Consider the following 26,929-nt stretch of genomic DNA (forward strand, 5'->3'; position numbering starts at 1 on the left):
ACACAATTAGGTTAATATAAGTGAGATTGTAGTATGTCCTGAAAGACAAGTTTTGTAAAGAACAGGACTATCCATTAAGACAGCAGAAAGAGAAACAGAAAAATAAGACCTCTGGGGGAAAAATAGTGGAGGAACTGAGGCAAGCCAAGGCAGAATAATTCACTGCCTTTTCTGAATATTCTAGATCTGAGGGATATATTGACAATGGGCTCTTTAAATCTAGCTGGTCCACTAAGCTCTGTGACTTTACCTGATGACAGAAATTTGTCTCTGAACAAATCATCCCTTTCTTATTTGTAACTCACAAGTTTTACAATGAAAATAAGTTTTTACATGTTACATAAATAATACATGTTTATTTTAAAACATATAGAATAACAGATAAAAATATATTAAATGAAGCAAGTGAAAGTCGCTCAGGTGTGTCTGACTCTGTGACTGCATGAACTACACAGTCCATGGCATTCTCCAGGCCAGAATACTGGAGTGGGTAGCTGTTCCCTTCTCCAAAGGATCTTCCCAAGCCAGGGATCGAACCCAGGGTCTCCTGAATTGCAGACAGATTCTTAAGCAGATGAACTACCAGGGAAGCCCAAATGAGGCAAAACTCACCTGAAATCCCACCATTTTTTACCATGCTTTCATGTATTCATTTATGTAAGTAAAAATATAATTCTATGTAGATGGATTTATATATAATAATTACCAGGGACATCTTTCTGCAATATTTTGTTACTTCTCTTCTTACCCACATCTCACCACCCACCAGGAAAGAAATATCAACCACCTAATATGTATTCTAATCCTTCCATATCTTGATGCACATCATTTGAAATTTTTCATTTTGTATTGGAGAATAGCGAATTTATAATGTTGTGACAGTTACAGGTGAACAGCAAAGGGATTTCCAGGTCTCTTCAACAGTACCCTCTCCAAGTTAGGAGGTGTCCCAGCCCTACAACCATTCATCTTGCTCAATTCAGCCTCACCCCTGGGAGTACATCACATGCAGCCTGAAGTAACTATACTGGAATACATGCATTCTAGATCTGTTGGACACTTCACTACCCCCAAAATTGCTCAGCATCCCAGACTTTGAGGATGTCAGAGTTAGTACTGATAGAAACGACTTATCTTAACATTTAACAGATTGAGCCATCATAAGCTTACTAAGCTCTGGAAATGAATATTCTATTTTTTTAATTTATTATATGATATATCAAATTCTTATTTATAGTTAGTCATTTCTAATGCTAGAATGTTCATTTTATTATTTCCTGCCTAGCTGTAATTTTCTTTTGCTACATTATTGGAATGTTTCTTCTGAAGAATTGCCCTTCTGAAAGTATGTCCTGTGGGAATGTAATTATGGATTTGGCACTGCCAGTTTTATTAGTGGAAAAAACTGATTTTTTTTTTTTTGCATATACCTCAGTAGTATAGACAATAATGTACAGCCAGTGTTCTTATTTAACAGGTTCAGAATATGTCCCAATCTATTGAAGTCTTAAACTTGAGAACTCAAAGAGATTTCCAATACGTCCTAAAAATGGAAACACAAATGAAAGGGCTGAAGGCCAAGTTTCGGCAGATTGAAGATGACCGGAAGACACTAATGACCAAGCATTTTCAAGTAGGTGTGACTTCAGCTGTCTTATTAATGCAAATAAGACACTGAGTACAATGGACAGCCACCATGACACTCAGCTAGAAATAACTGTGCATTGGCCCATATACGTAAAGTTCAAGACTCAGTGGGACGTCAATCATCTCTCCACTGAAACTGACCATTAGCTGGTTGGAATGCATAGAAAACTTGCTATAAAAACAGCCTCACCCTCCTTGAGCTAGGTGGAGACTGTGTATAGATTTAAAGGCATTTCAATGTGTATGCCAATGGGAAATCTAGGAAAATTAATAACTAAATTTGTCAAAGACTTTCTGATGATTTTATGCTTTGCTAAAATGAAGAGAAATATAGAGAATATAAATTATTAAAAGAAGCAATAATACCACCATTATTAACAGCACATAAAAGAGGGTTGGTTTCACTATTTGATGTAAATAAAGTTTTTTTTTTCAATTTTTAAGCCATTTATTGACTATCTAGAAACACAGAAAATGGAGAAATGGTGCTTTTGAGCACACTATGTGTGTGGACACTTATGACACTGTCATAGATTGAAATAAAATCTGACCATGATAATGCCATTTGATCTTCTATGAAAAAGTCACAATCTGCCAGACAAAGGCAAAGGACATAGTTTATAAAACATACTAAGATTTTACAAACATAATAGCCTCTGCTTTTCCTGCCAATTAGGAAGTAAGATTCACTGCTAAGGCTGAGGGAATGGGCCTAAATTCAAGTTCTTGGCCAAACATCAGAAGTGCTTTTCACACATAATTGTGATTGGCAGGGAGATAGGGACACAAAATAGGGTCTCTGCATGACACAGTTTAATAAGGCAGAAATTATCATTGTTTTGTCATTTCCCTCATTGCTGCTCAGGAGCCTGAATAGAGAGCCAGTTTCAAAGTTTTATGAGAAATATACAAAATAAGGACAAGAGGGTAAGAAACTTCAGGGTACTGATGAGAGAAGGGGCTAATGTGATGAATCTTGAGGTTAAAGAGAGAAGCAAGCAAAGCCAGAAGGTTAAGAAATTATAACAAATTAGAGCAAGGCCTGCTGCTGCTGCTGCTGCTAAGTCGCTTCAGTCATGTCCGACTCTGTGTGACCCCATAGACGGCAGCCCACCAGGCTCCCCCGTCCCTGGGATTCTCCAGGCAAGAACACTGGAGTGGGGTGCCATTTCCCTCTCCAATGCATGAAAAATTAATTTTAACCAATATTTATTGAGCACATAGTGTGTATAAAGCAGTGTTGGGCCCTCTGCTGGGTATATAATGCATAAACTCTCTTCTGTGAAAGAGACCCAACAAACTGGTCAAACTGACAGTAAAAAGAGGCATAAACATTACTTAACAGCACAAAGGGAGGAGCTATTAATTTTGTTTAGACAACTTCATGGGAAGGGTTATCAAAAATCTTTTCAGGGAAAGATTTACCAATAATCAAGAAAATGGTTTTGGACTAGTGCTCACGTTCTTCCCCAGGAAATATTAAATCACACAGGAGATCAAGAAAACCAAAAGATTTTCTATGTCAGTTTTCAATATTCAAGATTAGGGTATACAGCATACAGTGAGCCTGATGCTGTAGCCATCAACTAAGTAGGGAATGACAAGCCAGCACTTACAGTGCCTAGGGAGCATTCCCAGAAAGGAAGAGGGATGGAAGGAGAGGAGCTCAGAGTTTCTGGCTCAAAGTGAAAATCATTCAAACTTAGATATAGAACTCATGCCAAAGAACTACTTGTGGGGCCAGGGCTGGCAGAGTCGGTGACACATGATGACGTATGTGCATCTATGGGAACTTTTGGGAGAAGAGAGGAGACAAAGAAACAAAAAGATACAAGGCTGAGAGAAAAAATAAAAGAGAGAAAACTGCCTATTCTATAAGTGTGTCTAGCAGAAGACAAGCTGCCAATAAGAAAACTTAATTTTCAGGCAGCGTCATGGGACATAATGATTTTGATTTTCCTAATCCATGTAATCCATGTATATACCAAACTTGTGTGTCAAAATCCATGTAGCAATAATGATAATAGCATCATTTTTTCTGAAGAACTACATGTATTCAACATATAGTTTCAATAACTATAAATATATTATATATTAACTACTTTAGTCTTCACAACAATCCTGTAAGGTAGACACTATGTTTATTCCCATCATCCAGATGAAGAAACTCATGTACAAAGAAATTATGCAACTCATCTAGGATCGTATATCTAATACGTATCAGAACTACAAAGTCCAACTCCCAAGTTAAATCTCTTTAAAACAATGCTACATTGCCTCTCCATGTAAACCATAGTTCTCTGAATTAAATATAATAATAATAATTAATGCTCAATATATACTTGTTGAATGTGTTTATTCACCAAGTCCTACCATGAGTCAGATTTTGCTCTAGCTGCTGAGCCGCCATATTTGAGAAGAAACGGCACATTCCAAAAGTAAGTTTACCATTTAATATGTTTACATTGGAAGAAAATCCTCCTCTAGTACACCATCTTCAACTTGCCAAAAAATTTAAGTAGGTTGTATCTTCCATATCCTTTATGATTAAAAAAAAGAAAAAAAAAAAACTTGTCTCAGATATCATAGTTGAGACTGTCATTCTTCTATGAAGAGATCTTGGTAGGGTAAGATAGTCTAGCTATACTCTTTGCTATAAGAGCAATGTAGTAGAATGTGAAATTCTAGAAAGGATTATTAAGCACACAGATCTGTGTTACTCTACTTTAATATTTTAAGTATTTGATATGTACATTAGTTAGACTTTCTTTGCTCTCTGACGATTGCTCTGAGTTAGAACTGACTGCCAATAATTGAATTATAAATTTTTGAAAAGATTCCAAAGTTCATATATATATAAACTGGTAACTCAGATGGTAAAGAATCTGCCTGTAATGCAGGAGACATAGATTTGATCCCTGGGTCAGAAAGACCCCCTGGAGAAGGGAATAGCAACCCACCCCAGTATTCTTGCCTGGAGAATTCCACAGACAAGAAGATTGACAGGCTACAGTCCAAGGGGTCATAAAGAGTCAGACATGGGCAAGTGACCAACACTTTTACCCATATCTATATATAGATTTTAGCTTAGGGGAAATAAAATGCCACCAAAAATGTCATCTGAATTGCTCTCTTTTCAATATACCCATAAGCAGAATGTAAAACTCATCACTGTAACAGTTGTTATAATATGCAGCAAATGGTACTATCAGAACTCTTCTCATTAAAATTCTAATGAAGCAATTGTGTCTTCCTTTAGGGATAGCACAAAATGCTCAAACTAAGAAGTTTATTTCAAAATGAGACACTAAAATGAGCAAAGCTCTGCAACTCTGCCTTTTGAGTGTGATATTTATCAATGTTTCTCATCATTAAGACTCTCTGCCCCCTCCCACTCAACATGGACATACAGGTAAATGCTGAGAATTCCAATCTTACAGAACACATGGAAATTTTCCCACAAGATACACAAGTCCATAAATCAAGGTGGCAATGGGAGCTCTTGTTATTTTAACACATTGACAGTAATAACATCTTCTAAACGTAATTGTAAAATGCAATTTTCAGCTCCTTAAATTAGTTAGCATACAGCATGGTTTCTGACAACACCTATGGATTATTCTCAAATGATCATAGCAGTAACAGCTCTTCCACAAATGAGAAAATTTGTAATAAATTCACAACTGGATCAAACTCATGGAATATTTCCACTGGGTACCACCATCAACTTAAAGGAAAGGAAAAAAAGGTGACACATCCAGAAACTGAAAGTGAAACTGGAGGCCTGGCTCATTCCTAAAACAAGAATGAGGAAAAACTGCTCTGGCAAAGTATACTTCTTGTTCTCTAGACAAAAATCAGTGTTTCCATTTCAAAAACCTCTATGCTCATTTATTACATAAATCATGACCACCTTAGTCCTTGAAAGAGTTAATTCACTACACTGGTAAGCAACTCTGCCCTACATAAAGAGCTCTAAATTACCTATGCTAAGGCAAATGAAGTCAGAGTATAAGAAATAATTCAAAACAGCAAACAGCAACATACATTTCTTTGAGCTTTGCAAAGCTTTGCATGATTTTTTATGCTTGATAAACTTACATTCCTAATGATGCTGTGCTAAGAAGGATATTAAAAAGAGGGAGGAGTAGAAGGGAGGAGTGGAACAAGCCCAGAATTGGAAAAATTCTGTTAGTGTAAAGCTCTTCCAGGATCCAAAACTTTCTATAAATACCCTTCTATTATTGATAATTAGTTAATGGGTAAATAGACTTGGCTAAACAGCGTATTTGATCTATTTATAATCATATTTAGAAGATGGACCCTACTGATATTTCCTGACTAAATAATGCATTGTTCACTTTATAAAAAGTCACCAGAAAGCAATATTTTACATAAACCACTAACTGCTACCATAGGAAGTTCTGTCATTATGATAAGGATCAGTTTGTTGCATAGAAAATCATGTAACCATTTAAAGAGATGTTCTTGTACTGAATCATGAGATAAGTGGATTTACTACTAATGATCATGTGGCCACTTACATGCTGCTGAAATACCCAATTTCAATAAAAAATCAATAAGGCATTGTGAATCTTTTTTAATAATCTTCCTGTAGCATCATGAAGAAGAATGTAGCTGCTCGATCTGGTTAAGTGATTCTCAGAAACAACTGGCTGCTTTTCACAGGAGCTGAAAGAGAAGATGGACGAGCTCCTGCCTTTGATACCTGTGCTAGAACAGTACAAAACAGATGCCAAGTTAATCACCCAATTCAAGGAGGAAATCCGGAATCTGTCTGCTGTCCTCACGGGAATTCAGGAGGAGATCGGTGCCTATGACTATGAGGAGCTACATCAAAGGGTGCTCAGCTTGGAAACCAGACTTCGTGACTGCATGAAGAAGCTAAGTGAGTAGAGCAATTCCATTTGTCCAGCTTGTGTTTTTAAGTAGTTTCAATGAAAACTGCTCTCTTGCATTTTGCAAATAGTCATGAACTCCTACTTATAGGGAAACCAGTGCCTGCTTTCTAAGTGTAAAGCAAGTGTTCCTTAAAGGCTTCACCATTCCTGGTCTTTCTGATTAATGGCTGCCTGACTTCCAGAGCACCCTGTGACTGTTTGATCACTTGAAATAAAGAGATCTGACAGACACAGCAACTCTATTGGCTACACTATGAAAATAAGTTTTATTTCAGACAGAGGATAGGTGATGATCAATCACTGCTTGGCCAAGGGAAGAGGGAAGCCATTTCTGGTAGTGGAGGAAGACAGAGACTAGGGAAAAGGATATGGCCCTGGGAAGAAATGTGAAATAGCAATGCTAAAGGAAACGACAACCATTCCTCTACCATGCAGAGCTGCTATCAGATGCTCTGATCCACTCAAGAGATAAAAAGGAGGCACTTACTCAAATGCATATTCACTGCTCTACAAGGGGCCAAGCATTCGACTTGCGTCATGGACTCGAATTCTTAACTACTAAAATGTGTGGTTCAACCTGGTCTGAATTTACAAACTTTTCTGTTGCATGCATAAGCTAGTTACTCAATTGAAGTCATCAGGAGGCTAGTTTGTAACTTATATGAACTAAATAATGGTCCATGAATTGAATAGGGAGGGGTTGTAAGTCCATTTAGAAATAATATTTTAGTTGTTGATGTGACATGATAGGATTTGGAAGGCGGGTGCTCAATAACCATAGAAAGTGTTCTCTCAAGGAAAAGAAAAACTTTTCTAGAATATGAAATAAACTGGAAAGAGGACTGAAGAATTTGAAAAAAAGAATTTCTAGTAAAGAAACATTCAGAGAATCAATGTAAATACTTAAAATTTGGATGACTTACAAGAACATTTTAAAGACTACTTATTTTACAGATGCAATCCAAATGATAAAAACAGCTGAATTGCAAAATGTTGCATTCAGTAATCACAGTCTCAAAATAAAATGGGGAATAACCACATGGGAGGCCCTGCAGCAGTCATCTCAGGATTTCCAAGAGACTCCAACAAAATTAATCAGAAGGCAGCAACATAAACCCCTAAAGGTAAACACATGTGTAGTAACCCTCAGTTCCTTATTTCTCATCATGCAAGGGCCATACTTTTTCACCTAAGGTCATGACCTGAGTAGATTCCACTACTTGTTCTTCTCCACCCACTCTCCACATTATTGCCAAAGAGATTTTTTAAAATATACATCTGAAATTATTTTCCTCTATTTAAAATCTCCTATGCATCCCTTATGCTTTAGGATACAGTCACTCCTAGGGCATGAGGCTTAAGATGGCCTTCATGTGTGGTTCTCCCTACATCCTCATTGCTCCTGCTGCTGCTAAGTCACTTCAGTCATGTCCAACTCTTTGTGACCCCATGGACCACAGCCCACCAGGCTCCTCTGTCCGTGGGATTTCCCAGGCAAGAATACTGGAGTGGGCTGCCATTTCCTTCTCCAGGGGATCTTCCTGACCTAGGGATTGAACCCATGATTCTTACATCTCTTGCACTGGCAAGTGAGTTCTTTACCACTAGTACCACCTGGGAAGCCCGTATCCTCATTTTAGGTCCTGTCTTTTCTCCTCTTACACACTATGTCCCAGTTTCACATGTGGTCTACACTCTAACCATAGGACCATTATTGAGGCTTGGTTTGTCCCTTTTCCTGAAACACTCTCTTTATCTTTTCTTTATCAATAAATACACTTTCACTTGCCACATGTGCCAAAGTCTTATTCATTTTGCAGGTCTCAATTTAAATGTTATGCCTCACCAGAATCTTCACAGCCCTCTCCCTGCACCCTCTGCATCCCCGCTAGGTGCTCTCAAATCTTGATGTCTCATCAATGATTGGACTTTCCATGTTTCATTATCATTTTGTGTGTAACTGAATGACTCTTTTGTTAGAGTCTTGTTCCACAAGAATAAGCACAGTGTCTATGAAATTCACTCTAAATACTGTATCTCTCAATGCCTAAAAACCTGATTAAATTAGTAAAATTTGCTGAGTAAATTAATTCTATAAGCAGTCATATAACAATTTCTAAACTTTCAACAGAGTAAATATTAGGTATTTCAAAACCTAACAGAACAATCTCTTTTACTTACAAAAAAAATTATCTCCTTCAGCCGCATATTTGTGTCAAGATGGACAGGACTGACTAAGACTAAGCACGGGAAAAGTCATTTAATACAACACTTAAAAACTCCTTTATATGGTTTGCTTTTATAATTCAAACCATGGAGTTTACTGCTAATGGAAAATAGGTAAACATTACTGACATAAATTCTGCTGTTATATTTTATTCTTTTTTTAATCAAGAAATACTTTTAGTTCTATGTACAGATTGATTTCATAGCTTGCTAAACGATGTCTGCACCAAACAAGAAAAAAAATCCCAAATGAAGAATTCTTTGAGGGTTCTCAATATCTAAGTTACTTTAGTGGTTCAAAGAAGTATCCAAATGCGTATTTATTAGCCCATAAAACATCTGGGTAAAGATTTTCTGTAAATGACGGTACATAGGACTGGTCTATGTAGGGCTTCAATTTGATGTGGAAGAGGTCCATTTGTTGTCGGTGAACCATTAAAGACCTTGTATATCAATTCACTCTGTCATTCCTACCATTTTACAATAAACCCAAGCCACTGGTTTTGTATGCTAAGTCCAGGCACCTACTTAGCACAAATGGATTCTGCTTAAAAAAAAAAAAGACAAGCAACAGAAACACTACACCTAGTCATCACCTTGGAGTGTGCCAAGTTATGTTTTTGAAGGATTAACACAGCAAACTCTTGGGATTTGCTATACTTTAGAAGTGAACTTTACTTCTGACATATAGGGCTTCCCTTGTAGCTCACTCGATAAAGAATCTGCTTGCAGTGCAGGAGACCTGGGTTCGATCCCTGGGTTGGGAAGATCCCTGGAGAAGGAAATGGCAACCCACTCCAGTATCCTTGCCTGGAAAATCTCATGGACAGAGGAGCCTGGTGGGCTGCATCCCATGGGGTCACAAAGAGTCTGGCATGACTGAGTGACTAACACTTACTTACTCACTTACTTACTTCTGACATATACTCTGAGTTTACTGAGCTGGAAAAAATTTCTGCTACAGTTAGGTAATTCTACACTCCTCTCAGCTCTTTCTCAACCCTGTTTGTTTTTTCTAATCCACATATAACTTCTGACACAGAATCTCCCCCAATATTAAAAATTATATTTGGGACAAAAAGCGTTAATCTATGCAGACACAAATTCAACATATTTCTCCTTACTGAAACATGGATAATGTCTCTATGGTGTCCTTAGGCCTCAGCACTGTGATCAGCAATACATGTCAAAGATTCATTTAATTAATTTTCCACCATGGACCACAAGTTTAAAAGAATGTGTCAAATAAATTGTATTAATTAGTTAACATGTTTTTGGTAACTACAACAAAAAGTTTGTTGAACCAAAACTGTATCTAGGTAATGAAAAACAAGTAAAAAAACATGAAAACATGGTATTCTATTTTTATTTTACCTAATCAAAACTATACAATCTAGCAACCAATATATTATCAGTTCAGTTCAGTCACTCAGTCGTATCCAACTCTGCGACCCCAAGGACTGCAGCACGCCAGGCCTCTCTGTTCATCATCAACTCCCTGAGTTTACTCAAACTCATGTCCATTGAGTCAGTGATGCCATCCAACCATTTCATCCTCTGTCATCCCCTCCTCCCCCTGCCTTCAGTTTTTTTCCCAGCATGAAGGTCTTTTCAAATGAGTCAGCTCTTCACATCAGGTGGCCAAAGTACTGGAGTTTGAGCTTCAGCATCAGTCCTTCCAATGAATATTCAGGACTGATTTCCTTTAGGATGGAATGATTGGATCTCCTTGCAGTCCAAGGGACTCTCAAGAGTCTTCTCCAACGCCACAGTTCAAAAGCATCAATTCTTCAGCACTCAGCTTTCTTTGTAGTCCAACTCTCACATCCATACATGACTACTGGAAAAACCATAGCCTTGACTAGATGGACCTTTGTTGGCAAAGTAATGTCTCTGCTTTTCAATATGCTGTCCAGGTTGGTCATAACTTTTCTTCCAAGGAAGAAGCATCTTTTAATTTCATGGCTGCAGTCACCATCTGCAGTCATTTTGGAGCCCAAAAAAATGAAGTCTGACACTGTTTCCACTGTTTCCCCATCTGTTTGCCATGAAGTGATGGGACTGAATGCTATGATCTTTGTTTTCTGAATGTTGAGCTTTAAGCCAACTTTTTCGCTCTCCTCTTTCACTTTCATCACGAGGCTCTTTAGTTCTTCTTCACTTTCTGCCATAAGAGTGGTGTCATCTGCATATCTGAGGTTATTGATATTTCCCCCAGCAATCTTGATTCCAGCTTGTGCTTCATCCAGCCCAGCAAATATAGATATCAAATAGCAATAACATTAGTATTTACTTTTTTATTTAATAAGATGAATGCTCTTTGATTAATTGATATGACCTTACAAAATACTGAAAATAGTTCTCACATCACAAGTACTTCAATTTAGATTATCGGTAGCCCTCAGATCCCCATTCACTTAACAAAGAGGCCAATGCCACAACCAATGATTCTAACTCATTTATACTTTTGTCCCAAGAATGGTTTGGGACATTTGGGTACTTTTCACCATCGCATCATGTTTATGCCAATTCATCAAAACCATTTACTGAGACTCTCTGAGCAGAGGTTTGCTATTGGCTTAATTACAATACAGAAAACATGTCCAGGTAGAGAGAGACAGCCCTGACACTGTGAGAGTCACACTGGTTCCTAAAAAAGTCTTCATATGTTTTCATTAGAAAAAGAATTACTCCAATTTCAATGGAAGTACTTGGTTAGGTACATATATTTACATCAGAAAATACAAATATATATATATATATAAATTTATATATATAAAACTTTGTGTGACACTGTTATAATTTGAGTAACACTTTACTTATTTTGTATAATCCCTGAAAATTTGTACAGATTGGACCAACTTATCTCTGTGAAAACTTTTAGCTGCCTACCCAGCAGTATCTCATAAAGAAGTGCCTGAATATAAAAATATTAAAACATACAGACTCAGAAAATAGATGTTAAATAAAATTAGGATCATTCACAGTAAATGTAGAGGGAAAAAAACAAACATATCAGGAGTTCAGTGTTCCAAAAAGGTCTAAAATCCAGCTACTATGGTGCTCAGATGTAGAGTGGGATACTGAATAATTATGATATCAGCAATATAGTAACAGGAGCAAGAAGGCTTATCCATCAGTGACATCTTTGTTTTTCACAAAAGCCTTAACACACAACAGGCAATTAATAGAGTGTAAAAATGGACTGGTGAAAGAAAATAAAACTGAAACTATGAGGAATACCTTTCCACTCACCTTTGCAGTTGATTGTTTTTAGGGAAAATATCAGTGTATGTCACATGAATTTTAAGAAACTAAAAAACAAACTAGTATCATTGCCTGCAAAGTTTAACTTAATAAGGTCATGAGAAGGAATCATAAGTCACTGAGACCACTAGGGCACCATTCAGCTTATTTCTTCTAGGGAATTAAAGTTTTAGAGAAAATAAAAATTAGAAGAAAAAAAAAAAGAAAGCTTCAACAGCAATGCACCCTAGTGGCCTGAATAAGGTCCAGTAACGCTGTTTCCTAAGCACTTAATATTCTCCTGTGAGGGACTGAATAAAGTCCCCTGTGCTTAATTAAATCATATCACATTCCAAGGCCTGCAAACTATAATTATATGCCTGTGAGAATCTAACTGGAAAAGCACAGTTAATGCTCTTGCACAACCCCTGAGATCACCAATAGAAATCTAATGTAGATTATAATCAGGCTTTCTGACTTTCCAGCCCTTTACACTCCCCTCCCACTTCCTTATGTTAGTTCTATTTTAGGGCAATGGTTTGGTGCCATCTAGTGAAGTACAAGACACACCCTTCTATTACAGGAACAGTTCTGAGCCTTGATGTTTAACAGAAGTAACAGCATTAGAAACTTGAAATTGTAAGTAATTTCAACTTCTGGTACAATCTTTATCATGTTTACACCAAATTAGTTGTAAAAGAAAAACCAAATTGTCTTTGTGACAATAATCTTATTTGTACATTCAATAAATATTTATTAACTCTTCAGTGTGTACTGGCACTTAACCAGGTATTTGGGATACAAAGGTAAGTAGCAGGCAGTGTCCTTCTACTGCCAAGAAGCTTGCATTATCGTGGGGAATAAGCACATAGGCAGACAACTGCAGCAATGCTGAGAGCCTACTGCTTGACAAACACATTGCCAGCTTTTTTATGTATGTTAGTCATAACTGCTGCAAGAACTGTGGGTCGGGTATTATTACTAGCAATTTATGGAACAGATACCCAGCTTAAATTTGCCAAAAGTACATGTTGGAGGCAGCAACTCTAATCCCAAATCCTTCTGAGTTCAAAGACGGAGATTTCTTTCTCACACATGATATCTTTTGTTGGGTACATAATAACAGAGCCACAATGGGCTTCCCTTGTGGCTCAGCTGGTAAAGAATCTGTCTGCATTGCAGGAGACCTGGGTTTGATCCCTGGGTTGGGAAGATCCCCTGCAGAATGAAAAGGCTACCAATCCCATATTCTGGCCTGGAGAATTCCATGGACTGTATAGTCTATGGGGTTGCAAAGAGTTGGACACAAATGAGCAACTTTCACTTTCACTTTAGTAACAGAGAAATGCTCAGGATATCACAGTACATTTAACCCAGTAAATAGAACCCAATTGCTATAGAAAGAAGTCAGAGTCATTTTTTATTCTTCCCTTCTCTTCACTTGCACACAATTACCACATCTTTACCTCTCCCTCACGGATTTCTCAAAACCACCTCTTTGCACCCACACTTCCACCACCCTAATCCAGAACACCATTCATCACCACTCAGATGGAATATTACAAAGACCTCCGAAGCACTCCCCTTACCTGAAGTCATTCCTGCTCCACCACAATACATATTTATACTCTTTTTGAAATGCAAATCTAATTCTATCACACCATGTTTAAGTGATTTTCCTTTAAAATTAAATCTAAATAGCTGTTCATGGTGTGTTTCAATGACATGGATTCTGTCTCACTCTGCATTTTCTCTCCAATTCTCATCATGTACTCACTCTAAGCATTAGTCATTCTAATCTTTTCAATTTCTCAATCTTGCATGCTTCTTCACCTCCTGGACTCTGAATTTCCTCTCCGTCTTACTTATTCAAATTTGAAGCTTGCTTTTTAATTTTAGACCAGATACCAACTTTTCTATGGAGACTTCTCTGGTTGCTCCTTAACATGGCTGAATTCCGTTAGCATAGTTTCCCACATGCCCCCACCCCTCTTCCCCGTGGCACTTCAGATATTTTACACAAAATGCCCATTTTCTTTTCTTTAATCTCTACTACCTTATGGAGTTATCCCTGCACTGAGAAGTCAGGGATCATCTGTGTCTTGTTTCAGTTGAATCTATATACAGTATGATAAAATATCTGAAACATAATAGGTAAAAATTAGTGTCTATAGAGGCTCTGAGAGCAAATACTATTTTTAAAATAAAAAGCTTTATGTTGCTTTCAAGAAATAAATCAGTGTACGTCAACTATAAAATACTATTTTGGGGGGAAAAAAGACAACAAAAACACAACCTTTTTTTTAGTCTTGGTTTTTTTTGCAATCTGTTCTCTTAAGAACAATGCAGTATTTCATTCAGAATACCTAATATTTGGCTCTACTTACCACTTAAAGCAAAAGATAGTAAAAATCTCAGTGAAAGGAAGAATTAACAGAAAAGTCAAACTGTGTGCCTGAGATTTAAGTTGGAGATTTAATGGAATAAATTTATAAGAATACCTCCTCAAATTAAATTGAGAACTTCTCTGGTGGCTCAGACAGTAAAGTGTCTGCCTACAATGTGGGAGATCCTGGTTTGAGCCCTGGGTCGGGAAGATTCCCTGGAGAAGGAAGTGATCCACTCCAGTACTCTTGCCTGGAAAATCCAATGGATGGAGGTGCCTGATAGACTACAGCCCATAGGGTCGCAAAGAGTAAGACATGACTGAGTGATTTCACTTTCACATTTATTAAGGAGTCCTATTCTTCCCAAGTGAAGAATAGCACTTTTCACTGTGAAGAATAGCGCTTCCTAAGTCCTATTCTTCCTAAGTGAAAGAGAAGAGTGAAAAACTTGGCTTAAAACTCAACATTCAGAAAACTAAGATCATGGCATCCGGTCCCATCACTTCATGGCAAGTAGACAGGGAAACAATGGAAACGTGAGAGATTTTACTTTGGTGGTGGCGGGGGGCTCCAAAATCACTGCAGATGGTAACTGCAGCCATGAAATTAAAAGACGTTTCCTCCTTGGAAGAAAAGCTGACCAACCTAGACAGTATATTAAAAAACAGAGACATTACTTTGTCAACAAAGGTCTGTCTAGTCAAAGCTACAGTTTTTCCAGTAGTCATGTATGGATGTGAGAGTTGGACTACAAAGAAAGCTGAGTGCCAAAGAAATGATGCTTTTGAACTGTGGTGTTGGAGAAGACTTTTAAGAGTCCTTTGGACTGCAAGGAGATCCAACCAGTCTATCCTAAAGGAAATCAGTCCTGAATATTCATTGGAAGGACAGATGCTGAAGCTGAAACTCCAATACTTGGGCTACCTGATGCAAAGAACTGACTCACTGGAAGAGACTCTGATGCTGGGAAATTTGAAGGTGGGAGGAGATGGGGACGGCAGAGGATGAGATTGTTGGATGGCATCAAGGACTCAAAGGACATGAGTCTGAGTAAACTCTGGGAATTGGTGATGGATAGGGAAGCCTGGCATGCTGCAGTCCATGGGGTTGCAAAGAGTCGGACTTGAATGAGTGACTGAACTGAACTGATTCTTCCTAAAATTCAAAATTACAATATAAAATGCTACTTCTATAGTGTCCATGAACTGTATAATTCATTATTCTGGAACCCTGAGGTCCTAGTGATTTTAGGACATTTTGGGAGTACTTTATATATTTTGTTCTACCATAAATTTTTTATTATTTTTCTTTTCTATGTCCTACATTTTTATAGATTGCAACTAAATTATAAGCCTTTTAACAATATAAAACCTGTGTTTTTCAGAGGCAACCGTGAATTGCCAAATTACTGGTTTTCAGGATACAATTCTACTCCATTTAGTTTGGATATTAAATCGGTTTCTCCTTAAAGATGCATGCATAATATAAGCTTTAGCTCAGAAAAAGTTCAGGCAGTTTTTAAAATAATTTAAGAATAAAATTCTGTTAATTTTGGATAGTGGAGGTATTTAGAGACATGTTATTCTTGATCCCATTTACCAGACACCCACTGAAAATTCATTCTAAGCCATGCAATATAGCATTTATATGTCCATTCTTATCCCCCAAACTTTCCTTCAGCAGCACAGTTGGTGAGATTAGACATGTAAATAAAAGATTAAATAATATAAATATAAACAGATTTTACTATCCAATATATGATGGAGACAAACCTAAGCAGCTTTAATAAACAGACTTCAAAGATCAAATCATATCTACTTCTTGCTACATGAGTTCTCCAACAGACTTCAGTAAAAAGAAATAACATTCAGTCATAAACATATTTGCCACTTCATTTATTTATATGGTGATGGCCTTAGGATTCAAAGCCTGAGCTACTAGTCCAGGATATTACAAAGTACAATTATATATTAAAGAAATAAACAAAAAGACAGATGGTTTTTACGCTTCATTGATCCAAACAACTGATCTTCCTGTGGAATCCCAAATGATATCTTTTCCTGAACTACTTACTTATAAATATAGATTGCAACTGATCATAAAAAAATTAATGTCTCGAAATCCTCAGAGTATTAAAATGGTTACTTTTTCAACTACCCATTCAGTATATTTTCTGAACATACAATCATGCACATGTAGAACAGTATAAAATGTTAATATTTTCATGTGTCCCACAGCAAACAGAAGAGCACAGCAGGAGAGAATCAATGAAGCAAGACTTCTAACTTCCTTCTATGCCAATCATTTTTGCAGGAACATTTATCTTTCAGGCATTTGGGAAAATTATCCTTTCTGTCTGGCTTCCTTTGTCCTCTTAGGAAGTGAGAGAAAAGTAGGAAAAATAATGTTTACTTGAGCACAAGCCAGTTTGAGGGAATCAAGAAACAGAAATGACTTTTATTTCTTATTTTACTTTGTAACTTCTGTGCTCAGTCAGAATGAGAATACCTGTGTTTACTTAATACTACCACAAATTATAACTAAAAAAATGGCCAGGTTTTATACATTCCTACAATTCTAAATTATTAATTTCACTTGACAAGATGAACTTTGGCTTAGGAATCTAATAACTATTTCTAAAATAAGCTTCTATCCATTACATGTCCCCTTAGAATAACAAAATGTTAAGCTTCAGAACTTACATCTCACAGATGAGAAAACTCGATCCTAGAGAATAAGTACATAATCCAATATTATATGATGATTTAATATTATAACTCAGAAACCGATCTCCTATCACTCACCTCACGATTCTAACCTGGATGAAATACACTGCACAAAGAACATTTCCTGAGAAACTGTGGAAGTAAGAACAGGGAGACAAACAAAAACAAAACCATAAAAAGATAGTTCAGTGTTCAGTTCAGTCGCTCAGTCATGTCCGACTCTTTGCGACCCCACGAACCGCAGCATGACAGGCCTCCCTGTCCATTACCAACTCCTAGATTCCACCCAAACCCATATCCATTGAGTTGGTAATGCCACCCAGCCATCTTATCCCCTGTTGTCCCCTTCTCCTCCTGCTCGCAATCTTTCCCAGCATCAGGGTCTTTTCAAATGAGTCAGCTCTTCGCATCAGGTGGCCAAAGTACTGGAATGTCAGCTTCAACATCAGTCCTTCCAGTGAACACCCAGGACTGATCTCCCTTAGGATGAACTGGTTGAATCGCCATACTATCCAAGGGACTCTCAAGAGTCTTCTCCAACACCACAGTTCAAAAGCATCAATTCTTCTGCACTCAGCTTTCTTTATAGTCCAATTCACACATCCATACATGGCCACTGGAAAAACCACAGTCTTGACTGGATGGACCTTTGTTGGCAAAGTAATGTCTCTGCTTTTTAATATGCTGTCTAGATTGGTCATAACTTTCCTTCCAAGGAGTAAGCATCTTTTAATTTCATGGCTGCAATCACCATCTATCATCTGCTTATGAAATTCATTTTTTCCATTTGTATTATCAGTTTCTCCCTCTCTACTAGATTATTTATAAAGGCAAACAAATCTTTATTAAGCAACAAGAGTAACATCAGCACAAGATGTTAGAGTAACTAAATTTTCCCACAACCTCATATTTCTCCACCCTCTTTTCTCTGCTTCTTAGTTAAAATAATCTTTTGTAGCTCCTGTTTTAGTTTACAGTCTTTTAAAAACCAACTCTAACTCAGCTTCTGATCTCAACATGCTCTTCATTTGATTCTTTTAATCATGACTGACTTCTTGCTGCCAAATTCCATGATCATTTCTTTGATTATTTCTGAACAATCTCTGTATTCCCATGAGGTCAGTAATTCATCCTTCCTAAAACATGTTCTTCTTTAGGATATCTTAATACTACACTATTTTCCCTATTCCATTCATAGCTTCTTATTCAGCTCCTTTACTGGGTGATATAAATACTGTGATGTCCCAGAATTCTGTTCTATATGCTTTCCTCTTGTGTGCCCTCTCTTCAAGGCTCTGGCTTCCACCAATATCAATGTGCTGAAGACTCTGAACATTGTCTCAGAAGGGTGTCCGCTATCTAGATTTGTACACTGTCATCTCTACCTCTCTACTGGTAAGGATAATAGTCATGAAGCAACGTAAAATAATTCACACAGTATTCTTTAGTTTTGTTTCTAAACCCATTCGTTCCTGAGCATTTAATCTGAGTAAATGACCCTATAATCTGAACATCTGAACAAGTCAATATCTCAATTATTTTTCAATTTAAGATTTTCTTTCTCTTTCTACTTCATACTCTAACATCTAATCCAAAGCCTGGTCCCACTGGCTTCATCCAAGAAAGAAAAAAATATTTATAACCCAAATACATCTACTTTTCTCCATCTTCATTCAGTTCAGTTGCTCAGTCATGTCTGACTCCTTGTGACCTGATGGATTACAGCACGCCAGGCCTCCCTGTCCATCACCAACATCCAGAGTTTACTGAAACTCGTGTCCATTGAGTCAGTGGTCATCCAACCATTCTGTCCTCTGTCATCCCCTTCTCCTCCCACCTTCAAGCTTTCCCAGAATTAGGGTCTTTTCCAGTGAGTCAGTTCCTCGCATCAGGTGGCCCAAATATTGGAGTTTCAGCTTCAACATCAGTCCTTGCAATGAATATTCAGTACTGATTTCCTTTAGGATGAACTGGTTGGATCTCCTTGCTATCCAAGGGACTCTCGAGAGTCTTCTCCAACACCACAGTTCAAAAGCAGCAATTCTTCCGTGCTCAGCTTTCTTTACATTTCAACTCTCACATTCATACATGACTACTGGAAAAAACAGCTTCGACTAGACATTACTTTGTTGGCAAAGTAATGTTTCTGCTTTTTAATAAAGTGTCTAGGCTGGTCATAACTTTTCTTTCAAGGAGTAAGCATCTTTTGATTTCGTGGCTGCAGTCACCATCTGCAGTCATTTTAGAGCCCAAAAACAAAGTCTGTCACTGTTTCCACTGTTTCCCCATCTATTTGCCATAAAGTGATGGGACCAGATGCCATGATCTTAGTTTTCTGAGTGTTAAGTTTTAAGCCAACTTGTTCATTCTCCTCTTTCACTTTCATAAAGAGGCTCTTTAGTTCTTCACTTTCTGCCATAAGAGTTGTGTCATCTGCATATCTGAAGTTATTGATATTTCTCCCAACAATCTTGGTTCCAGCTTGTGCTTCATCCAGTCTTCATTACCACTTTCATTATCTCTCATCTGCCCAATGTGATAACATTCAATGTTTGCCTATATCTCCTCTACAATTAATTTTCTACGTATAGCTAGAGTGATCTTTTTTAAATACCACTCACATTTTGTCACTTTCTCATTTTGTTAAAATCCTCCAATAGCTTTCCATTACACCTAGAATAAAATTCAAATACTTACTGTGATTTTGCAAAGCTTTATTCTATTCACTACTACAACCTCACCATCTACTTTTCAAGTTTTCTCCGGATACACTGGCCTTTTTCATTTTTAATTCAGTTTTCCTTTTAACTCTCAAGCATATTTAAATTCAGTTCCTTTGCATGAACAATAATAATAACCAAGATTTATTGAACTATAATAATGGCTAACATTTATTAACTGTATATCAAACACTAATCAAAACACTTGGCATATATTTTTATATAATTCTCCCAATAACTGTTTGAGTTAGGTATTATTACTGCTGTTACCCACCAGACACTGAGAGGTTACCAACTGTTCAAGACCCCCAGGGAGTGAGTAATAAAATCAGGATTCAAATCCAGGCAGATTTCTTAAACCATGCTTCCAATTACTTTAGAATCCTGCATTCCTCTAGTTGATTCACGGTCTAAACATATCTCTGTTCAAGGATCCATAGCTTCCTCCTTGTCAATTAGATCCCAAATTAAACATCACCTTCTTTGAAAGGTATTCCCTACCCACCCATCTAAAGCAGTTCCCCTGTCCCTCTTTATCAAATTACTCTACTTAAATATACACTGATTTTATTCTTATCTGATCTATTAGCTAAGTTGCTTATTTTTAATTTATTTTCTCACTCTTCCCATCAAAATGTAAGCTTCACCAGAACAGAGCGGTTATGTCTTTCTCATCACTGTCTTTCTCATCATTCTCAATTCAGTTCAGTGGCTCATTCAGGTCCAACTCTTTGTGACCCCATGAATGGCAGCATGCCTGGCTTCCCTGTCCATCACCAATTCCCAGAGCTTACTCAAACTCATGTCTATCATGAAGGTGATGCCATCCAACCATCTCATCCTCTGCAATTCCCTTGTCCTCTGGCCTTCAATCTTTCCCAGCATCAGGATGTTTTCCAGTGAGTCAGTTCTTCGTATCAGGTGGCCAAAGTATTGGAGTTTCAGCTTCAGCATCAGTCCTTCCAATAAATATTTAGGAGACTGATTTCCTTTAGGATGGACTGGTTGGATCCCCTTGTAATCCAAGGGACTTTCAAGAGTCTTCCCCAATAGCACATTTCAAAAGCATCAATTCTTCAATGCTCATCTTTCTTTATAGTTCAACTCTCACATCCATACATGACTACTGGAAAAACCATAGCCTTGATTAGACTGACCTTTGTTGGCAAAGCAATGTCTCTGCTTTTGAATATGCTGTCTAGGTTGGTCTTAATTTTTCTTTCAAGGAGTAAGTGTTTTTTAATTCCATGGATGCAGTCACCATCTGTGGTAATTTTTGAGCCCCCCTCCCCGCCCCGCCCCCGCCAAATAAAGTCTGTCACTGTTTCCTCATCTATTTGCCATGGAGTAATGGGACAAGATGCCATGATCTTCGTTTTCTGAATGTTGAGTTTTAAGCCAACTTTTTCACTCTCCTCTTTCACTTTCAAGAGGCTCTTTAGTTCTTCTTCACTTTCTGCAATAAGTATGGTGTCATCTGCATATCTGAGGTTGTTGATATTTCTCCCGCAAGGCAATCTTGATTCCAGCTTGTGATTTATCCACCCCAGCATTTTGCATGATGTACTCTGCATATAAGTCAAATAGGCAGGGTGACAATATACAGACTTGACATATTCTTTTCCCAATTTGGAACCAGTCTGTTCTTTCATGTCTAGTTCTAACTGTTGCTTCTTGATCTGCATACAGATTTCTCAGGAGGCAGTAAGGAGCTCTGGTATTCCCATCTCTTGAAGAATTTTCCATAGTTTTAAGGCTTTGGCATCTGGAACTCTCTGGTTCCTCTGCTTTTTCTAAATCCAGCTTGAAATTCTGGAAGTTCATGGTTCACATACTGTTGAAGCCTGGCTTGGAGAATTTTGAGCATTACTTTGCTAGCCTGTGAGAGGAGTGAAATTTTGTGGTTGTTTGAGCATTCTTTATGATTGCCTTTCTTTGAATCTGGGATGAAAACACCTTTTCCAGTCCTGGGGCCACTGCTGAATTTTCCAGATTTGCTGGCATATAAGTGCAGCACTTTCACAGCATTATCTTTTAGGATTTGGAATAGCTCAACTGGAATTCTATCACCTCCACTAGCTTTGTTCAACAAAACAAAAGTAAATTCTTCACTTCAAGTGTACTTTTTACATTAATACTACAAAAACTGGTTTACTGAAAGGCTGTCACTTTGGGATTAAAACTTGTGGTGGGCTGAGCTCAAATTCCGAATGGTACCAGAAAGACAAAGACAATGGTACCAGAAAGATATACAGAGAAAAATCAAAGTACACAAACCACAAAGTTCTTAAGGGTTTATAGGATCTTCCCTGGCCAGATTAGATACAAAACATTTTTATTTGAAACCAGAGCTAACACAGTTTCACAGGCATATTTTGAAAATGCTTTTCCTCTAACTTATAAACCTATTGACTGAAATCTCCCAGAGTCAAATGTTTGTAAATTTGTATTGATTTACTAGATAATAGATATAAGTTACTTTCACACAGATAAGACCACTACCCTAATCAAGTGTTGTTAGACATAATAAGAAATATAACTCCATTAAACTTATCCTTTCAAGACTCTCACCTTCATTTTTTACAGAGAATAAAACATGGGAGATTAGTTGAATCTGCTTGTTTCTATGTTTGACCATATTCATGGATATGTTCTGAAGAAGAGTACAGGTTAATGTGGCTTAAAATGAGATAAATTTCTAGTATCTAAGAAGCCTGTGTTCATGAAAGAAGTGTTATTATATAGTTCAGTACCCAGGGCTGAATTTCTATAAATTTTATTTATCATCAACAGATATTTAGTGCACTCAATGCTACATCTTTTTTTCTCCAAACAGTTTTGGTCTGATAAATTCTACTTAACTTTCCTTGCCAGTGGAATTCAAAAAAGGAAAAGAAGAGGAACAGAAAGGATAGCATGTAAACAATCATATTTTGAGAAGCTAGATCCTATGAACCTATTTTGTCTTCCTGTTCACCTTATACCCTCAGTATCTAGCACAGTCCTGGTACATAGTAAATTCTCAGTAAATAGTTGTTTAAAAAAACTTATTTCACATTTAAATCATAACTATTTATTTCACCCTCTATCATATTTCAGAGAAAAATCCTACTGCTGCAAGAGGAAAGCAAAGTCATTTTTAGTTGAGGTTTAGAAGCTTTTAACCTCTGGTGTAATTTCTTTCTTAATTCCTGGTCTAAACAATATAAGGCTTAGCAGTATCTCTTTGCCATATAGATACAACGCTGGGGTAGAGCCAAATGCTTCAGAAGCCAAGATACCCCAAACCACCGAAGTGTTATCAGTTTCTAGAAATGTTGATTCATAAGATTCATAGTGAGAATCCTAGTCCCAAAAAGCATTAAGCCTGGAAAACAACTTAACGCCTAAAGTATGCATATGGCTGAAGGAAATATGAGCTTGGCATCTTCTTGCTTTGTCCAAGCTATATTTCAGTCTCCAGGCACTGGAGGCCACCTACAGCAACCAGGTCAGTTTTGCTGAGAAGACGGGCTAAAAACCCCAGTTTGAGGTTTCACTTTATGGTCTGTCCATCTAAAATGTTATATTAAAATTTGTAACTTCAAAATCTCTATTTACTTTCAGTATCAAAACAGCCTGACATCATCATAATTTATTACCGATTGTGTTACCATTTGGTCATTTCCTCTGGGTATAAAGTTTTGTGGGGGTGAACATTATTTTACATTTATGTTTCATATTTGGTATATTATATTGGTCTATCTCCAGAACTAATTTAAACTGGCATCTGAGATTCTTTGTTTGTTCTTTTTAAGATCATATAATGTTATTCACCTTTGAAAGATATTTTTAAAGACATTTTAATCTAATTATTCCTTCTATAGAGAATAGATATTCAATAGCTGCACATTCTTCCAAGATAATAATCACTTACTATTCTGAAAGAAAAAACAATTCTAGTGGAATCACATGATCAGTAACTTTTAGTACAGCTCCTGCAAATGTATTAACCAATGTTATCACTTACTAGCTTATCTTAACACCTATATGAAGTGACTGATGAATGTTAAAATTCATAATATGGATTTTACCTTTTTAAGATAAGAAAAACTGTAGAGAGAGAGATTGCATTATTAATTGTAAAACAGAGCAAGAAGTTTAGAGAACATAATTTCAATCTAGTGTTTACAGTACTGAAATCAAATTAAAATGCAGAGGATTCACAGCTTCCAATTCTGGAGACTATTTGCATCTTCAATTTTCAGCTACCTCTTAGACCTGCAAGGAAGCATGGCAAATAAAAATCTGGGAATGATTTTTTAATAGGCAGTATATAAATGTGACTTTTGCTTTTTTAATGTCCATTTTTAAGTTTTTGCAACTATATTAATGTTTTAAATTATAATTCAATATTGTATGTGTATAGCTAGAATGAAAAGCAACAGTCACCTCCTCTGTACCCACTGGCACTTACAGGTTAGAGGAAGAATTTCAAAATGGCAACCACCAGTATTGGCCTCAGCAAGGTGGCCTGAGATTGCAAAATTGCTCCCACCAGTGTCTCAGTCCACAGGTGGTATCCCAATTGCTTTACACATCTCCAGAAGATGCTTAAAGATCAGGAAGTGGATCCTCTTCACCTATGGTCCATGAACTTTTTAATCTGGTGCTTTGTTTTTCTCTTGTCACGAGGCCCACCTCTGCCTCTTCTACCCATCTCAATGCTGTCCTCTTACCCTTTGTTGTGGAGGCTCTGTTCATTCAGCTTTCAGATCCCTTTCCAAGGGAATAATACTCCATTGGAACTATTCCATATGTAGTTGCGGATTTGCTGTATCCATGGAAGAAGGCGAGTTCAGGATCTTCCTGCACTGCCATTTTCAGTGTTCTTAGATGCGGAGTCCCTTACTTCTCTTCAAAGCAGAGCAGCTCCATCCTCAGCTCTTATCTTCTTTGCATAGACATGATTGCATCTCATTTAATCCTACACCTTTAATTAATTACCATTCTCCATCACTTTCTGCCTTCTAGAAATTTGTTAAAAATTTCTTCTCCTCTCACCGCTTTTGTGCCATTCTCTTTGCTTTGACCCCCGCCCCCACTTTTACTTATTTACTATCATTTTGATGAGATCTTGCAAAATAAAGGCAATAAAAGCACTATTATCTATGTCAGTTACTTTTCATATTTCACCTACATTTGGTATTTATATTTTGTTCAAAGAAATAATTTATTGTTCACACCTAAGGAGGAAGCCACATATTTTACTTTGTGGTGTTTTCTTAGTAAAAGGGATGTCTTTCTATCTATCTCAATGTACATATACTTTAAATTTTCATGCACTTTTATCATCTGTGCATTTACAAATATTTATGTAAGCCACCATTAAAGATTATATAGCTTTTACTTATTGAGTGCATTCAGAGAATACATTCAACGTGTACTCTTTCAGGATACATTTGGGGCTTCCCACATGGTGCCATGGTAAAGAATCTGCCTGCAATGCAGGAGACCTGAGTTCATTCCCTTGGTCAGGAAGATCCCCTGGAGTAGAAGATGACAACCCTCTCTAGTATTCTTGACTGGAAAATGTCATGAACAGAGGAGCCTGACCGGCTACGGTCCATGGGGTTGTAAAGAGTCAGGCACGACTAAGCACAACCCAGGATATATTTACCTTTTTCTAGTTCAAACTGATACATTTTACTCACATACTGTTCATGAGTTTATACTAACTTGAGCTAATAGGTTTAACCAACCATCTTGCTATTCAGTATAAATAATGCCACTCAACTTCTGATTGGCTCAGTTTATCCAGTCTTGGGAAATTATAAAGTAACTCATTTATATAAAATGTACAAAGATGCTATCACATCTAGTTTTCTCAAAAAAGAAAAAAAAAGAAGAAATATCTTCAGCTTAGACTTTATAAAAAGCTGGAGATTACTTACTGTGTAGTTATCAATGAAGTAATAGAATAAAATATAATGTTATCATTTATCATCTTTCTAGCTGCATCCTTCCTATTCTGCCAGTTATAAATTATTCTTATGATTAATATACATAGAGAAAAATTAGCCAAGATAAGCCCTAAGCTACAATTAGTTTTGCCCTTTATTTGCTTTGGGGAATGTTCTTTTCTTTCCAAACACACAGGAACCAACAGGTACTAAGGAGAATTTTATCAATTCTAAGGACAGGTAGAGGTGGATAAAAGCATGGGCCATATAGAACAATTTTTTAAGTGGAAAAAAAGAACAGAAAGGAAAAAGTTGTGTAAATAATAGGAAATATTTCTTTGTTTAGACCAAAGTCAACACTGATAGACACTCAGAATGTGTATGATAAATTACTTTTAAATTTTGCTGTTAAAAAAAAATTCACAAAATGCCTGGATTCCTTTTTCATTTAGACTTTGGCACTTATGATGTCTAAGCTCTTCCTAAGATTTTATTCATAACTAGAGTGATAAAAAGTATAATTTTTCAGCAAAGTCATTAATTTTTATCATTTATTATATCAATTGATACTCTGTATATTTCATGGCATGGGACGACAGGGTCTGAGGGCTTGACTTTTGAGGGATTTTTTTCCCTTGTACTAAAGCTTAGGGCTGCTCTACCAGACCTAAAGGCATTTTACCCTTCAAAACTTTACCTCATTCAGGCAGACTGTGATTACAGTGTTATTATTACATTCTATAAAAACAACTTTCACAGGAGCTGCTCATTTACCAGTAGAAACTGAAAGTCAGCTTATAGAATTCTTTCTGGCTTATAAAGGTAGTCCAAAGTCTCCAAGCATGAAGAGAGAGGGTCAAGTGAGGGGAAGCTGAGCTGAAGATCAGGTAAACAGGTCTATGTATAGTTTTTAACTTTTCTGACTACTTAGAAACGGCAGATGAATTGGTAAAATGACTTTCTTCATTTATTTCTGTCCAGATTATAGAAATAATTTCTCATTTTAAAACTCCACACTTTGGATTTACAGCACTGAAAGGTCACTACTTGTGATTCAAATTATAGTTAAATCCTAGCACCCAACATGAATGATCATTTATTTAGAATAAGTGA

At 36.9% G+C, this 26,929-nt stretch overlaps 1 protein-coding gene across 1 annotated transcript in view; it reads left to right on the plus strand.

Annotated features, from left to right (window-relative positions):
• OLFM3 (olfactomedin 3) overlaps window positions 1–26,929 on the plus strand; it is a 46,835-nt gene that overhangs the window by 17,909 nt on the left and 1,997 nt on the right. The window contains exons 3-4 of the mRNA XM_052637581.1: window positions 1,478–1,633; window positions 6,337–6,556. Of these exons, the coding sequence (XP_052493541.1) occupies window positions 1,478–1,633; window positions 6,337–6,556 (376 nt within the window). The remainder of the gene's footprint in view (window positions 1–1,477; window positions 1,634–6,336; window positions 6,557–26,929) is intronic.

Source organism: Budorcas taxicolor, chromosome 3 (assembly GCF_023091745.1).
Source record: "Budorcas taxicolor isolate Tak-1 chromosome 3, Takin1.1, whole genome shotgun sequence".
Lineage (NCBI taxonomy): Eukaryota > Metazoa > Chordata > Mammalia > Artiodactyla > Bovidae > Budorcas > Budorcas taxicolor.